General features: G+C 48.6%; 1 protein-coding gene across 1 annotated transcript in view; it reads left to right on the top strand.

Annotated features, from left to right (window-relative positions):
• Positions 1 to 15107: 15107 nt before the first annotated feature.
• Positions 15108 to 15734, top strand: part of RAB31 (RAB31, member RAS oncogene family) — a 321603-nt gene continuing 320976 nt past the window's right edge. Inside the window, exon 1 of the mRNA XM_086964939.1 lies at positions 15108 to 15297. Coding sequence (XP_086821065.1) covers positions 15259 to 15297 — 39 coding nt within the window. The 5' untranslated portion in view covers positions 15108 to 15258. The remainder of the gene's footprint in view (positions 15298 to 15734) is intronic.

Below are 15734 nucleotides of genomic sequence, written 5' to 3'. Positions count from 1 at the left end.
CTGGCTGATAATCTTTGCATAATGAAAGCTGGTCTTACTCTTTATGCGATTTACATTTGCAGAGGTCGAATAAGTCCGAATTAAAGCTACTTTGAACTTTTGATATTTGCTTCAATTTATGTTAAGCACCTTTTCTGATTTTTTTTAAATCTTTAAATATGTAAAAAACACACGTGACAATTTTGAATTGACATTCTTAATCTTGTGAATAACTTGAATGCTGGGATTTGTCAAGCGGTGTTACCATGAACATTTACTATGCTTGTATGTGGTTAGCAATATATATCCCACCCATGGCACACTAGGTGCCATGGGTGGGCTCCAGGGCAAGCAGTATCTAGTGGCCAGGCCACAGTGGATGGGGTCCTCAAAGACCAAAATAGATCTGCACGCCCTACTCTTCTGTAAAGAATCTTCCTTGGCTTGGTAAAGCAAGTGTGTTTTCTCTGCAATTCCACATTGAAAAATTATCTGAAATCCTTTGTGGAGGTGAATGCATTGTTTATCTGTTGGAGTGGAATCTGTAGTGACTGTGATGAGTTGGTTCTTTCTTGTCTTCTCCTGGTGACAGCAGAGTGCATGGTTCTTCCTTTAATTTACTACAAGTATGCAAATGCGCAAAATCACTTGGAAGCCTCACCCGTTTTGCCCCGCCCCATTCACCTTAGTAGTATACAAAGGTCTTTCCGCCTTTTTCCAGGATGATGGACCTCTTCTCAAAAGAGCCCCCAGCGTATTTCCTGCAGATTTCGGTGACGCCTTCTTTATGCAATAAATATGAGGACATCTCCACCAAACAAAGAAGCACCTACTTTACATAATGAAGAGGATGTTCCCTTTTTTGGTGGAGATTTGCCTCCTTGTAGTCTTGTCAAACTACTCCATAGGAGAATTCATGTTATCACAGATTTCTGGAAGAAGATGAACGAGGAACAATTATATTGCTGAAATTAAATGCACAGAAGGTCACTGGAGACATTTCTTTCTGGTCCACTACGCAGCTGTAGTGTAAAATATGCACCAGATATTATACCCAATGAGTTAGCACTTACTAATTAACCAGTACAGAGGACTGCAGTTGGGTAGACATGTTGTGCAAGACTATGGACTCTTGTTGAATAAAGAGGCAGGTGAGGTTCCATTCTGGCACAGTCACACAACAACTGACTCACCCACACAAACACTGAGATGCCCACTCACACACCCATTCAGCCACTCTCACATTCATTCACAGACCCACATAGGTACTCACACACCCATACAATCGCTCACACATCCACTCACACACCCACAAAACAACTCACACCCCCACTCACAGATCCCTACAGTCATTCAAACACACACTCACAGGCCAACACCTTTAGTGTTGACTGTAATGTTGACACTACGGTCAACACTGAGGGGAGCGCAAATTGTGCACTGCATGTACCATGATGCAAAGGAGAAAACTTTTCTGGGTTATGATGTAGTGTCTGGCCGTACCCTTTTCCCTGCCCAAACTGTTTTCATGACCTCCTCTACCATTTATCACACATTCCTAATGTTCCTTTTTGCAAAATGTGCAATCCCACCCATTGATTACACTTTATACGGCTCCAGCTGGAGATTACGGCTCAAGCCGGAGAGTATGGCCCTAGCTGGAGAATACAGTCCTGGTGCGGAGGGCATGGCCCGAGTGCGGAGAGTACGGTCCGGGTATGGAAATTCCGGCCCTAGTGCGGACGTAAAGTTAGGAGTCGTAAGTGCATTCTGTGAATACCGAAAATCGTAAGTGCCTTCTGTGAGCACCAAAAGTAGTAAGTTTAAGATTTTGTCTCAGATTAGTTCTGTGAATCGTCCCCATACATTGGAATGGGCTAGAGTGTAGTTGCGTCCAGTGGAATAGCAAATAGTGGAGTTGTGTACAATGGAGTGGGGTACAGTTGAATCACATACACTAGATGGCATAGAGTAAAATTGAGTACAGTGAAGTGGCATAGAGTGGAGTGGTGTAGAGTGGAATAGCATACAGTGAAGTGGCGTAGAGGGGAGTGGTGTAGAGTGGAGTGGAGTGACGTCGAGTAGAATAGCTTAGAGTGGAGTGGAGTACAGTGGAATAGCATAGAGTGGGGTGGCATACAGTGAAGTGGGGTAGAGTGGTGTGGCGTACATTGGAATACCCTAGAGTGGAGTTGAATAGAGTGTATTTGCAGGTATTAGAATAGAGTATAGTAGAGTGGCGTAGAGTTGAATGGAGTATAATGGTGTGGCACTGTGGGGAGGAGGAGCGGCTGGAGCACTCCGAAGCGGACGAGGAAGAAAGAAACACCACTTCCTGGTTGCCAAGAACACAGAACCAGGAAGTCAACAGCCGTGGTCTAGCAGTTGAACAGCGGAAGGGGGAGGAGTCCTGTCAGCCGGCGGAACCAGGAAGGATAAGAGGCGGAGGCATGGAACGGACGGTGTGCGAGGTCGGAGCGGAGGCTGCGGAGCACCCGGAGGCAGAGGAGATCCGAAGAGTGGAGAGCGTGCGAGCGGAGGCAGAGGAGATTCGAAGAGTGGAGAGCGTGCGAGCGGAGGCAGAGGAGATTCGAAGAGTGGAGAGCGTGAGAGCGGAGGCGGCTGCGGAACACCCGGAGACAGAGGAGACTCGGAGAGAGGAGAGTGCACTGCGAGTGCTACTGAGCGACGTTCCCGACACTGCTTCCATACCCGGTGGGCTGAAGGGAGAAGACGCCACGGGTCCTGCTGCTGTGGTCCGAGAGTCGGGCCACACCCCAAGGCAAGTGCTGTTAAAAGGGGCATTCTGGTGGGGTGTTTGGGGAGGTGGGAGGTAGCAAGGTTGGGGAGGCGGGAGGCCCCGCGGTGACCCTTGCACTAAAGCCACAACCCCTTTTCTTTAGTTTGGTGAAGGTAGCATTACATTTAAAACTGAGAGCAGATCAGTAAACCCGTTTGTTTTCTCTTTCCCTGAGGCCACAAGAACCGGGACATCGGACCAAACCCTGACGTTCCCTGCAACAAGAAACAACCCCAAGAAGGAAGGACTGTTACAAAATCCCTACTTAAGAGTAAAACTTAATAAAAAAAACTGAACTGTAAACAAACAGTGCTCTGGTCTCATACTCTGTCCACCACTAGCCCCTGACAAATTGGTGTCAGAAGTGGGATAGACAGGTGACGCCATGACACAGCCCGTGCCTATCCCGGTGGAAAACATTATCACTCAGTTAGCAGAGGGACAGAGACACCTTCAACTGGTGTTCGAACAGCAGCTTCAAACTGCCAAGACAGAAAGGGATTCCCTGCAAGAGGCCTTAAAGGAACAAGCCACCCTTCTTACTACCAACCAACAGGTACAGGATACGGCTATCCTGCGCCTTACTGATGCTATAGCCACTGCTCGCATCCATCCCAATGTGCCCAGTTCTGTACTACAAAAATTCCAGGACGGGGAGGATCCGGACTATTTTTTTACTAATTTTGAACGTGTAGCGACAACTGCGTCCTGGCCAAAGGAGAGATGGAGCCAGTATGTAGCCCCCCTTCTTGCAGGCGAGTTACAGGCGGCGTACCAAGCTGCGAATCCAGCAGGCAGGACATCATATGAGGACGTGAAGAAAGCTATCCTTGAGATCTTGGGTGCGACCAAGAGTACTATAGGGCCAAATTCAGGAAAGAAAGGTGGAACCCAGGAGATAATCCACGAGCCCTGTACTATCGGATTCAAGATTTAGGCATTAGGTGGCTGACTCCCCTTAACACAACCGTAGAAGATCTGATGGCAAAGGTCTTCCTAGAACAATTCCTGGATGCCTTCCCCCCTTCCACTCGATCCTGGATTAGGCAACATCCCAACCTTACCCCAACTGTAGCGGTGGACTTAGCCTGTGCATATCACAGGTCGCCTGAATTCCGCACAAGCCCTAGTAAAGCACCCGTTCCCAACCCTCGACCCCTAATTCCCAGACCCCAAAGCAGACCAGAACCCAGGGTTCCCCTCCTTCCCCGCGTTCCGTTTAGGCCGGCCAACCCCGGATCTGGGTCCAGTACACAGGGACCCCAGTGTTATCACTGTTCTGAGTGGGGACATATAGCCCGAAACTGCCCCCATAGAGCCCAACCGGCCGAACCCATGGAGATAGGGTATTCCAGAGGGCATGTATACGTCATAGGCAAGGGACCTTGTCAGTATAAAAGAGAAGTATTCCTCAATGGAAAAAAACAACAAGCCCTATTGGATACCGGTTGTCGTGTATCTGTGGTTGACACCTCACTGATCCATCCCCAACAGCTACAAAAAGATGAGACTGTATATGTGACCTGTGTTCATGGTAATACCAAAGGATATCCGGTGGCGGAGGTCTTGCTGGATGTATCCAATGACTCCCAATTGCGTCGAGTGGGCGTTATACCCTCCCTGCCAGAGGCCGTTATAATAGGCACTGATCACCCCAAGTTCGATCAATATATTGATGAAGCCAAGAAAGATTCCGTAAATTGGTGGAGGGAGGCCCCTTTCGGGAACAGCGATGTTGAAGGGATAGCAGGAAGGGACCGTAAGAGTAGAAAGGAAAAGAGAAAGGATAAAGCCGAGTATTCCCAGATGAAACGACGGTTATCTGTTTTTTCTATGACCCCTGCAGATACGGTGGGACCTGCTCGTAGCTTCCGGTCAGCCCAGTTGGATGACAATACCTTGTTGCATGCCTGAGAAAAAGTACAAGAACAGGACAACAACAAGGTAGGACCCTATTTTTATGTACAACGGGGTTTGTTGTATAGGGCCACCAGAAAGGGTGACACGGTAACAACCCAACTCCTTGTGCCGCTAGCCTTCCGTAGACATGTGTTGGAGCTTGCCCACAATTACACTGGGGGAGGACATTACGGCAAAGAGCAAACTCTTTCTTATCTTCTAACCAGATTCTATTGGCCCGGTGTTTATAGAGATGTGGCTAAACATTGTGCTGCATGCCCTCGGTGCCAGTTCTCCAATCCCGCTGCTATCAAAAAGGCTCCCTTACACCCTCTCCCCATTATTGATGTACCATTCAAACGGGTGGGTATGAATATTGTGGGACCCCTAACTCCCTCAGCAAGAGGCCATAAATATCTGCTGGTAATTGTTGATTATGCCAGTAGATACCCCGAAGCCTTTCCTTTGTCTTCTGTGTCTACTCCGGTAACAGCCAGGGCTATGATCACTCTCTTCTCCCGAGTGGGTTTCCCTGAGGAAATCCTGACGGACCAGGGGACTCCCTTCATGTCTCGCTTAATGACACACATATGTGAAATCCTGGGCGTCAGGCAGATACAGACTTCAGCCTATCACCCTCAGACAGATGGCCTTGTGGAGCGGTACAACAAGACTATAAAGAACATGCTCCGCAAGGTCATCTCAGACACAGGAAGGAATTGGGACCATCAATTACCCCTTATACTGTTTGCCATAAGGACTCACGAACAAAAGTCTACGGGGTTTTCCCCCTTTGAGGTTTTGTTCGGCCGGAGACCCCGAACCCTACTAGATATGGCCGCAGAACAGTGGGAGGAGGAAGAAGAGGAGGGCAAACCTCTACCCCAAGATGCAGCTGACTTGAGAAGTTCCATTTCTCATATATGGGGTATGGTCCATGACCATTTGGAGGACGCCCAAGTGTCCCAGAAACACCTGTACGACCGCAATAGTCAGTTAAGGACCTTCCAACCGGGGGATAAAGTGTTACTACTCCTTCCCTCGTCCGACAATAAACTGTTGTCCAAGTGGCAAGGACCCTACACTATAGAGAAGCAGGTAACCCCTGTCACGTATAGCGTACTTCAACCCTTACATCCAGGTGGGAAGCAAATATACCATGTTAATCTGTTAAAAAAATGGGTAGAACCCCCTGAAGAGGTAGCGAAAGGACAGTCATCTTTACTCGTAACCACACAGACACCCCTGGGCATTCCTATAATCCCCACTGCCATTTCCTCCCCGGAGAACGTCCCCATAGGAGAGGTCATAAGCCCAACCCAAAGAACCCAACTCGAGGCCACTCTCGCACAGTTCCCTGGTCTCTTTTCCTCCAAACCCGGATTAACTTCAATGGTACAACACGACATCGTCGTTCTAAATGACACCATTGTCAAACAGATGCCCTATAGAATACCCGAAGCTAGAAGGGAGGCCGTAGAAAAGGAAGTATCTGCCATGCTAGAGACCAATATCATAGAACCCTCCACTAGCAACTGGTGCTCTCCCATCGTGATAGTACCGAAGCCCGATGGAAGTTTACGTTTTTGTATCGACTTTAGGCAAGTGAATAGCGTCACCAAGTTCGATACATACCCGATGCCAAGGGTCGATGAGTTGCTAGAAAAGCTAGAAGCTGCAACGTACATGACTACTCTTGATTTAACAAAGGGTTATTGGCAGATCCCTTTATCCCCACTAGCCAAAGAAAAAACTGCCTTTTCAACCCCCTCAGGACTCTACCATTTCCGTGTGTTGCCCTTCGGCCTCCATGGGGCCCCCGCTACATTTCAAGGGCTTATGGATCGCCTCCTCCAACCCCACAGAGAATATGCGGCCGCATATCTCGATGACATTGTGATATTTAGCACATCCTGGGAGGAACACTTACGACATCTATTCGAAGTATTCACAGCCATACAGAACGCCGGTCTGAAAATTAATCCAAAGAAATCCTTGTTGGCCACTGATTCCATTCATTACTTGGGGTATATTATTCAAGGTGGCCATCTAAAACCCCAGATGAGTAAAGTGGAAGCCATTAAAGCGATACCTAGCCCCAAAACGAAAAAGGATGTCAGATCGTTCCTTGGCTTTATTGGCTATTACAGGCGGTTCATTCCGCACTTTTCCACTCTCGCAGAACCCCTTACTGACCTGTTAGCCAACAATCGACCTACACACATCAGGACATGGGAACCAAAACACGAAACCAGCTTCCAAAAACTTAAAACTGTGATATGCTCCACGCCAATCCTACGGTGTCCTAACTTTCAGAAACAATTTGTGTTGCAGACGGATGCCTCAGGAGTTGGCCTAGGGGCGGTTCTTCAACAACCCGATCAGACGGGTGAACTGGTACCTGTGATATTTATAAGCAGGAAGCTGTTCCCTAGAGAAGTAAATTACTCCACTGTTGAAAAAGAGTGTCTGGCCATCAAATGGGCGGTGGAGGCCCTGCAGTGTTGTCTTTTGGGTCGCTCATTCACTTTGCTGACTGATCATGCTCCCCTCACTTGGCTAGCTCGGAACAAAGACACCAACCAACGTATACTCAGGTGGTTCCTGTCATTGCAACCCTTTTCGTTTCAGACCCTGCATGTTCCTGGATCCAAGCAGATCTGTGCTGACTATCTGTCCCGTCATCCATACCCCGAGTGGCCACCCCGTCCGTTCTTGAGGGGGAGGATGTGTGGGGAGGAGGAGCGGCTGGAGCACTCCGAAGCGGACGAGAAAGAAAGAAACACCACTTCCTGGTTGCCAAGAACACAGAACCAGGAAGTCAACAGCCGCGGTCTAGCAGTTGAACAGCGGAAGGGGGAGGAGTCCCGTCAGCCGGCGGAACCAGGAAGGATAAGAGGCGGAGGCATGGAATGGACGGTGTGCGAGGTCGGAGCGGAGGCTGCGGAGCACCCGGAGGCAGAGGAGATCCGAAGAGTGGAGAGCGTGCGAGCGGAGGCAGAGGAGATTCGAAGAGTGGAGAGCGTGCGAGCGGAGGCAGAGGAGATTCGAAGAGTGGAGAGCGTGAGAGCGGAGGCGGCTGCGGAACACCCGGAGACAGAGGAGACTCTGAGAGAGGAGAGTGCACTGCGAGTGCTACTGAGCGACGTTCCCGACACTGCTTCCATACCCGGTGGGCTGAAGGGAGAAGACGCCACGGGTCCTGCTGCTGTGGTCCGAGAGTCGGGCCACAGCCCAAGGCAAGTGCTGTTAAAAGGGGCATTCTGGTGGGGTGTTTGGGGAGGTGGGAGGTAGCAAGGTTGGGGAGGCGGGAGGCCCCGCGGTGACCCTTGCACTAAAGCCACAACCCCTTTTCTTTAGTTTGGTGAAGGTAGCACTACATTTAAAACTGAGAGCAGATCAGTAAACCCGTTTGTTTTCTCTTTCCCTGAGGCCACAAGAACCGGGACATCGGACCAAACCCTGACGTTCCCTGCAACAAGAAACAACCCCAAGAAGGAAGGACTGTTACAAAATCCCTACTTAAGAGTAAAACTTAATAAAAAAAACTGAACTGTAAACAAACAGTGCTCTGGTCTCATACTCTGTCCACCACTAGCCCCTGACAGGCACCTACTGGAGTTGAGTGGAGAGGCGTAGTGTGGAATATTGCACAGTGGAGTGGTGTACAGTGTAGTTGTTGCATTCAGTAGAATAGCATATAGTGGAGTGGCGTAGTCTAGAATGGGGTGGAGTGGAGTCCCATAGACTGTAATAGCATAGAGTGGAGTGGGGTAGAGTGGAGAGTGGAGTCCTGTAGACTGGAGAAATTAACCAACCTTTGTACATAATAATTATCTCTCTCTATGAATTGTACCTTCTATCCCCTCTAGTTTTAATTTGTCAAAAGTTCAGAAATGTAATTTAATGGAATTTTTATTGTGTAATGTATTTTTATGATGGTTTTTGATCGTCGAAATAAAGATTTACTGAACTGAACTGACTGGAATAGCATAGAGTGGAGTGGGCTAGAGTGGAGTTGTGTAAAGTGAAATAGTGTATCATGGAGTGGTGTACTGTGGAGTGGGGTACAGTTGAATTGCGTACACTGGAGTGGTGTAGAGTAAACTAGCGTACAGTAAAGTGGCATAGACGACTTTGGCATACATTGAATATGGAGGAGTTTCATGTGATCTTTTCACTTAGTCCCCCTACTTTAGCCAGTGACCCCGATCTGGCATATAAAACACATTGTGACCGGATTTTGTTTGCTTTGGATTCACTTATTCCAGCCAAATGTTCCAAGGGCCGTTGCAAAAATTCCAATCCGTGGTTTAATGATTCTTTGGCCGCCAATGCGCAAATCCTGTAAAAAACTGGTACGGGTCTGGCGAAGGGATTATGGCCCTGTGGCCAAAAAAGGCTACCAGGATGTTATCAAGAACTATCACAGGGCCATATACTCCACACGGGCGACCTACATTATCAAGGAAATAACGCCCAGTAAGAACCCTGCCAAGTGTATTTTTAAAATCCTTAACGATCTTAAAAGTAGGAAAGACTCTGCTACCTCTGTAATTATGTCTGAGCGACAGTGTGCGGGCCTGGCTACTTTTTTTGTGAGGAAGGTGGAAGCGATCTATAAGTCCTTTCCTGGGGCCACCATGGGTCTTGCTGCTGTGCATGGTACCCCTCCCACGCACACTCTGGCAGCTATCCCCTCTATCTCACAGGATGAGTTTCTCCTGCTACGTAAGAAAGTTAAATCTGGTTCTCCCACGGATCCATTGAAACCAGCTCAGTTTAGGGATTCCCTACCTGTGCTTCTTGTACTATTGTGTCAGATGATTAACATCTCACTTACCACAGCAGTTGTCCCTAGGATGTGGAAGCAAGCAAGTGTTGTTCCTCTACTTAAGAAACCCTCACTGGATCCAGCAAAATTGGAAAATTTCCGCCCTATATCGTTACTGACATGGGTAGCTAAAATTGCACAGGCACACGTTAACAACACCCTCACATGCTTTCTGAATAACTTTGGCTTCTTGGATCTGTCCCAGAACGGTTTCCGCCCTAGTCACAGCACGAAGACTGCTCTCCTAGCTGTGACCGAACATCTGCGGACCATTGTGGATAGGGGGCACACCGCGGCGCTGATACTGCTTGATCTTAGCACCGCGTTTGACACGGTCTCCCACTGGATCCTTCTAGATCGTCTGGAAGAGGCTGGTGTCATAGGTCTAGCATTGGAATGGTTTAGATCGTTCCTGTCAGACAGAACATTCCAAGTATCTTCCCCCCTTTCTGTCCAGCACCCAGTCCATCGGTCAGGGTGTTCATCAGGGCTCTGCCCTCAGCCCCGTACTTTTCAATCTATGCATCCAACCCCTAGCCACGGTGGCCAGGGACAATGGCTTTATCATGGTTTTGTATGGTGATGATACGCAGTTGGTGGTGGCCCTCTCAGATGACCCTATGCAGGGCGCCGCCAAATTTCGGAATGGCCTGGCGGCGGTTGCGGAGTGGATGACCACCAACTGCCTTCAGCTCAACGCCAATAAGTCTGAGGTGTTGTTGGTGGGGAGAGATAAGGGACTATGGAGTGAGCATTGGTGGCCCAAGACTTTGGGTTAGGCTCCCACTCTCATGTTGGCAGTAAAAAATCTTGGGGTTTGGCTGGTTGCCACTCTCCGCTTTCAGGAGCTCACCAAGAAAATAGCAGGTACCTGCTTTGGCCCTACTCCGGGGATTAAGGCCCGTGTTGGGGTTCTTTGATCCATCTACCTGCCAGATGATAGTACAGGCGGTCATCCTGTCCAGATTGGACTATGCTAATTCGCTCCTGCTAAGGGCAAATAAGGCAGAAATGACTTGTCTGCAGCGTGTTCTGAACACAGCAGCCCGAGTCCTGCTGAGGCTTCCCAGAACCTGCTCTGCGGCGGGGGCTATTCGTCACCTACATTGGCTCTCTATGACCAAAAGGATTGAATTTAAAACCCTGTGCCTGACTTTTAAAAACTTAAAACTTTCTTCTCCTGAGATCCTGTCCAATTTGCTGATACCCTACATCCCACGCGCCAGTTTCGATCAGCTGGGCAATATCTAGCTACGGTCCCTCGAGTGAAGCGTCTCCGAACTGAAGGACGATCTTTATGCTGTTTAGCGGCTAAGCTGTGGAACTCCCTGCCTACGCAGATTCGCTGTCTGTATAGCCTGTTGTCCATACGTAAGGCTGCCAAAACCTTCTTCCTTCCCGTGGTTTAGTCTTGTGTATCCTTAGTGACACTGCTACTAGCACCGGGACGCCTCTTCGCTGAGGCAGCTGTGCACTATATAAAAAGAATTAACATAACATAACAGAGTGGAGTGTTGTAAAGTGGAGTGGCATATAGTGGGGTAGAGTGGAATAGCATACAGTGAAGTGCGTAGAGTGGAGTGGTGTAGAGTGGAGTGGCGTAGAGTGGAATAGTGTAGAGTGGAATGGAGTAGAGTGCAGTTGGGTACGCTGGAGTGGTGTAGACTGGAGAGGCGTAGAATGGAGTGGTGTAGAGTGGAGTAGCGTACAGTGGAGTGGTGTAAAGTGGCATAGCGTGTGATAGAGTGGCCTACATTAGAATAGCGTACAGTGGTGTGGTGTTGAGTGTAGTTGCGTACAGAGGAACAGCGTACAGTGGAGTGGCCTAGAGTGGAGTGAGGTAGAGTGCAGTGGTGTGGAGTGTAATAGTATATGTTGTTGTGGTGCAGCGTGGTGTACAGTGGATTAGCATAGAGTGGAGTGGCGTATATTAAAGTGAGATAGAGTTGAGTGGTGTAGAGTGGAATCGCATACAATGGGATAGGGTAAAGTGTAGTGGCATACAGTGTAGTGGTGTTGAGTGGAATACCATACTGTGGAGTGGTGTAGAGTGAAGTGGGGTAAAGTGGTGTGGCATACAGTAAAATAGTCTAGAATTCAGTGGCATTGAGTGTAGTTTCATACAGTGAAATAGCACACAGTGGAGGGGCTTAGAGTGGAGCGGGTTAGAGTGGAGTGGCGTGGAGTGGAATAGGGTAGAGTGCAAAGGCGGAGAGTGTAGGTGCATACAGTGGAATAGCAGATCATAGAGATGCGTAGAGTGCATTATGGTAGAGTGGAGCTGTGTAGACTACAATGACGTACACTGGAGTGGTGCACAGTGGAGTAATGTACAGTTCAGTGGTGTGGTGCTTTATGTCATAGAGTGGAGTGGTGTAGAGTGTAATAGCGTACAGCGGAGTGTCATAGAGTAAAGTAGTGTATAGTAGAGTGGCATACAGTGGAGTGGCGTACAGTGAAACAGCATAGAGTGGAGTGGTGTAGAGTGGAGTGGCGTAGAGTGGAGTGTGGTAGAGTGGAGGACCATACACTGGAATAGCGGAGGGTGTATTGGCATACAAGGCAGTGGCGTAGAGTGGAGTGGCATGAACTGGACTAGCTTACAATAGGGTGGCGCACAGTGAAATAGCATAGAGTGGAGGAGTGTAGAGTGAAGTGGCGTAGACTGGAGTGGCATACCCTGGAGTGGTGTGGAGTGGAGTTGCGTAGAGTGGAGTGGCGTACAGTGGAATTGTGTAGAGTGGAGAGCCGTACAGTGAAGTGTGATAGAGTGGTGTGACAAACAGTGGAATAGCTTAGAGTGGAGTGGTATAGAGTGTAGTTGCAGACAGTAGAATAGAGTATTGTGGAGTGGCGTAGAGTGGAGTATAGTAGAGTGACATTAACTGGAGTTGCGTACAGTGGAGTGGCGTAGAGTGGAATATTGCACAGTGGAGTGGCATAGAGTGGAGTGACATACAGTGGAATAGCGTAGAATGGAGTGGTGTACAGGGTAGTTGTATACAGTAGAATCGCGTATAGTGGAGTGGCATAGACTAGAGGGTGGTAGGGTGGAGTCCCTTAGACTAGAATAGCATAAAGCGGAGTGGGGGAAAGTAGAGTCCCATAGACTGAGATAGCGTAGAGTCAAGTGGGCTAATGTGTAGTTGTGTACAGTGGAATACTGTAACGTGGAGTGCCGTACAGTGGAGAGGGCTACAGTGGAGTTGTGAATATTTATGATTTGATTTGATTAGAGTGGAGCTGAGTAGACTGTAGTGGCATACACTGGGGTGGCGCATAGTGGAATAGTGTTCAGTTAAGTGGTGTAGGGTATTGTGGCACGGTTGAGTGGTGTAGAGTGTGATAGTGTACAGAGGAGTGGAGTAGAGTGGAGTAGTGTACAGTAGAGTGGCATAGAGTGGAGTGACATAGAGTGGAGTGGCGTACAGTGGAATAGCGTACAGTGGAGTGGCGCAGACTAGAGTGGCATAGAGTGGAGTGGCATAGAGTAGAATAACGTAGAGTATAGTAGCATAGAGTCGAGTTGTGTACAGTAGAATAGAGTACAGTGGAGTGGCGTGCAGTGGAAGGGCAGACAGAGCAATGGCGCACACTGGAGTGTCGTAGACTGAAGTGGGGTAGAGTGTAATAGCATCCAGTAGAGTGGTGTAGAGTGGAGTGGCATAGAGTAGAATAACGTAGAGTATAGTAGCATAGAGTGGAGTTGTGTACAGTAGAATAGAGTACAGAGGAGTGGAGTGCAGTGGAGGGGCATACAGAGCAATGGCGCACACTAGAGTGTCGTAGACTGAAGTGGGGTAGAGTGTAATAGCATCCAGTGGAGTGGTGTAGAGTGGAGTGGCCTCTAGTGGAGTGGCATACACTGTATCAGCGCAGAGTGGAGTGGCATGTAGTAGAATGACAGAGTTGAGCGACGTAGAGTGGAGTGACATAAAGTGGAATAGCAAACAGTGGAGTGGCATAGAGTGGAGAGGCATAAAGTGGAGTGGCATAGCATATAGTGTGGTAGTTTAAAGAGACGTAGTGGGAAAATGTGTGAACAGATTTAGATGTAATGTAGCAGGAATATAGATTATGGAGTGCAAATGTTAATTTTTGGTATTAGGTTTAAATAGATTAATTTGTGTTAAAGTTATAAGTGTGAAAATACTTACTTGTCAAGTCAAGTCAAGTCAAGTCAGAAATTTATATAGCGCGCTACATACCCAGAGGGTCTCAAGGCGCTTGAGGAGGGGAAGGGAGTTACTTGTCGAATATCCAGGTTTTAAGTTGCTTTCTGAATGCTAGGTGGTTCTGTGTGAGACGTAGGTGGGTGGGGAGAGAGTTCCAGGTTTTAGCTGCGAGGTAGGAGAAGGATCTACCTCCCATGGTGGATTTATTGATGCGAGGAATGGTAGCAAGGGCTTGGTTGGAAGATCGAAGCTGGCGAGGGGGGGTGTAGAAGGAAAGTCGTGTGTTGAGGCATTCGGGTCCAAGTTCGTAGAGTGCTTTGTGTGCGTGGGTTAGGAGTCAGAAAGTAATCCTCTTATTGACGGGGAGCCAGTGGAGGTTTTTCAGGTGGCTAGAGATATGGTCTTTGCGTGGGATGTCTAGTATGAGTCTGGCTGATGCGTTGGAGTTTTTTCTGGAGTTTTGCGGTGATACCGGCGTATAGGGTGTTCCGCTGTATACCGTGTTAACTTGACGGTATACTAAGGTACATGCCAAATACAAGGCAATATATGATTGGCTAACGGCTATCTTTAGAAACGCAAAAGGCATACGTGTAATTTTCAAAACACTTTGGCGTCTATTTGGTTAATGGCCTAAGGTATAGGCAGTGGCGGCTGCTTCTATACAGGGATGGGGAGGCATGATATAAAAAAATGTTAAATGACACCTTTTTGCCGCTGCTGCACGTCTCTCCCCTCATCCGCAGTCCTGCAGAGCACCCAATTCACGGACTCTACCAGCCAATCACGATGCTGCAGGAGCAGCATTGTGATTGGTCGGAGCGCCAAAACGGCCGCTCAGGCAGTAGCTGGGAGGCTGGGCATGTTCTCCACTGGCTGTGTATTTAGACACACACACACAAGGCTGAACCCCTGGATATGGAAGCAGGCATGTGAGGCACTGCTGGACATAGACATTTGTATTTGGACATGTCATGCCTGTAGTTGACCATATGAAGTACAGAGAATAAATCCGACCCTATAGACAAACTGATGTTGATTTTCAGATAGGAGAATACATGAATGTTGCTATTTGCTCTTCAAAACATAATTATCACACGTAGATAAACGGGGGATGGCACGCAGGTTTTGGTGAGTTAAACAAAATATATTTCCTGGTATTTTCTTAGAAACGATAATGTGGCCTACTGGCCTTCAATGTGCACAATGGATAATTAAACTAACTAACTCCTGTCTGCCACAGGAGGCTGTTGACTGCAGGCACCTTCCACAAAAGACTATGTTAAAATAAAACAGGCACAGCATGGGTCGATTCCGTCCAGCATGCTCTGACTCAGAAGTAAGGTGGTGTGTACTTTGAGCCAACCAATAGACTGCTAAAATTCGGACGGACTTTTTTCACTTCTTCCTGTGTATAAAAGCACTAAGGACGAGCAGGCTGCCCAGTAACAGCTCCCATCGGTTTCCGATTGAGCTGCCGGAGTGAAACCTCAGCTCGGCGTCTGCACAGGGAGGGGGCGCCGCTGGCTCAAGCTTCGCCTGCCTAGGATGCGGAATTCTCACAGTAACAGATGATGGCTATCCGGGAGCTGAAAGTCTGTCTCCTCGGGGTGAGTGCGGCGGGTCCCCGACTTCCTTAACGACACGGCTGTCTTGTTTGTAATCACGGGGTGCTGGGGGGATGTGAGGAGAGTGTTGTGCGCCCGTGTCGTGGGCATACTTGTTTTTGGTGAGCTGTGCGCTTCCTTCAGCTTCTGGGGCGACTGTGGTGTTCTGGCAAAATCATTACTTGGGAAGACGTGAGGAAAGTTTTTGTGAAATCTCTCTGCGTGGTTAGGAAGCAGGCCACAGTCTCTTCGACTGTCCTGCTGTATGCAGCGTCTTTTCTTGGGACTCTCTCCTCCCTGGTCCTGGATACAGGGGATAACGTTTCCTGGAAATTCCTGCTCATAACATTCCCAGCTGGGAGCCCTGCGGCGGACCCAGACAGGAAACCACCTCAAGGGGGAGGGGGTGGGGAAGGACCCCCACCGAGGATTACACATGA

Source organism: Lissotriton vulgaris, chromosome 4_1 (genome assembly GCF_964263255.1).
Source record: "Lissotriton vulgaris chromosome 4_1, aLisVul1.2, whole genome shotgun sequence".
Lineage (NCBI taxonomy): Eukaryota > Metazoa > Chordata > Amphibia > Caudata > Salamandridae > Lissotriton > Lissotriton vulgaris.
The sequence above is the reverse complement of the archived record's forward strand: the minus strand, read 5'-3'. Positions and strand labels throughout refer to the sequence as shown.